General features: G+C 36.9%; 1 protein-coding gene across 1 annotated transcript; it reads left to right on the forward strand.

Annotated features, from left to right (window-relative positions):
* LOC126909007 (uncharacterized) lies at positions 1 to 1,674 on the forward strand. Its single transcript, XM_050691367.1, has 2 exons — positions 1 to 119; positions 934 to 1,674. Exons 1-2 carry the CDS (start codon positions 97 to 99, stop codon positions 1,508 to 1,510), a joined length of 600 nt encoding a protein of 199 aa, XP_050547324.1. The 5' UTR covers positions 1 to 96; the 3' UTR covers positions 1,511 to 1,674.
* The last annotated feature ends 33 nt before the right edge of the window (positions 1,675 to 1,707 follow it).

The raw sequence follows: 1,707 nt of genomic DNA on the forward strand, positions 1-1,707 counted from the left end.
TATGCCCAATTCACCGGGTGGACCGGGCCGTCCACCTAATAACGGTTCTGGCCCCATAAAAGTAACTTTGCACAAAAATCGAAAAGACTCCGACGAATGGTCAACTGCCAGTGCGAAACGTAAGTCTAAAAAACTTCCTACCAGCCCGGTTTCTCCGAATCTACAATACCTATTAGATAATCAACCGCAACTACTCCCAGCTAACATACAATTTCAGTATAATATTAACGATTCGACCGATAACAATGAAACTAGTACGGCATATCTTAATGATGCCATTACGCTAACGTCAGATAGTAATTCTAATACTATGGATATCGATAATGTTATGAATAACAATAGCGACCTTGATATATACAACACAAATACGCCAAATAAGGTAAACAATGATTCTGAAACAGTACATTTGTCTACCGTTAAAAAAATTACTAGTAATTCGAATGTGGATTCTAATCTGAAATCTTTTTCAAATAATTTTAACGGGACTCCGGTAATTCTCGTTGAATCCACGGTTAGCGACCAAAGTATCGGCAAATTACACCCGCTAAAAATTGGGAAACTTTTCCACAACAAATTCGGCGGTATAAAACAAATAACTCCCATTGGATCCAGAGTTAAAGTTTTATTTGATTCTATCAAATCTGCCAATGCTTGCCTTAATTCTAACCTTCTCCCTGGTATGAACGTAAAAGCTTCAATCCCGTCTACTCTAATTTACTCTCACGGTATCATCCGCCTGGATACCTCAACAACAGAGGAGGAATTTTGGGAAGGTATCGAATCGCCGGTTCCTATTAGTGGTTTTCGTCACATATTTACAAAACGTAATTCTAATACCCCAACCCAAACTAATTTAGTAGAACTCAAGTTCCTTTCTTCAAAACTACCAGAAAAAATATCAATATTTAAAGTCATATTCACGGTTTCTCCTAGCATCCGTTCGCCTGTTATCTGTAATAAGTGTCTTCGCTACGGACACACAGCCAAATTTTGCAGAAGTAAGGCACGGTGTGCCTGTTGTGGTGCTAACGATCATATTGCCACCGATTGCCCTATTAAAGACAACTCTACCCCATCATGCTTACATTGCAAAGGATCCCATGAGGCTACAGATCGCTCATGTCCTGAATGGTCCCGTCAAAAGGAGATTAAAAAAATCATGGCTGTTGAAAACATTTCGTACAACGATGCCATTTTTATATTTAAGAATAACATTGTTAATAAATCTAAAACTTTTTCGAATAGTGTTTCAAACAATGCAAATATTATAAATAACGCCAGTGCTCCTCAAAACCCTATATCTATAGAATCTTTTCCGAGCTTGACACAATCATTCTCCAAAAAAAGTAGAAATACGTATCATGGTAATAAAAACGGTGACCAAACTATCAACCCGCATTTTGTCTCTAATAAAAGTAATGATTGGTCTTCTCCCAACGGTTCGTTTCTTGAATACATGTCCACTAACTCCTATGCCCAACCTGCTGAGAAATCCTGGATCTTTGGCTAATCAACTCTCTTCAGCTATATACAATATTCCTTCCTCTACATTATCATCCCCCTCAACCCTAAATCAATTAATTGAGTCTCACATCCTTAACTTTCTCTCTTTATCATCTAATAACAGTTTGCAGTAACTTCCTCATCTCACCACATTTTATCATCATTATTGTTTTTTTTTTTTTTTACTTATTTATTTATTTATTA

Source organism: Daktulosphaira vitifoliae, unplaced genomic scaffold (assembly GCF_025091365.1).
Source record: "Daktulosphaira vitifoliae isolate Bord-2020 unplaced genomic scaffold, ASM2509136v1 Scaffold_73, whole genome shotgun sequence".
Taxonomy (NCBI): Eukaryota; Metazoa; Arthropoda; class Insecta; order Hemiptera; family Phylloxeridae; genus Daktulosphaira; species Daktulosphaira vitifoliae.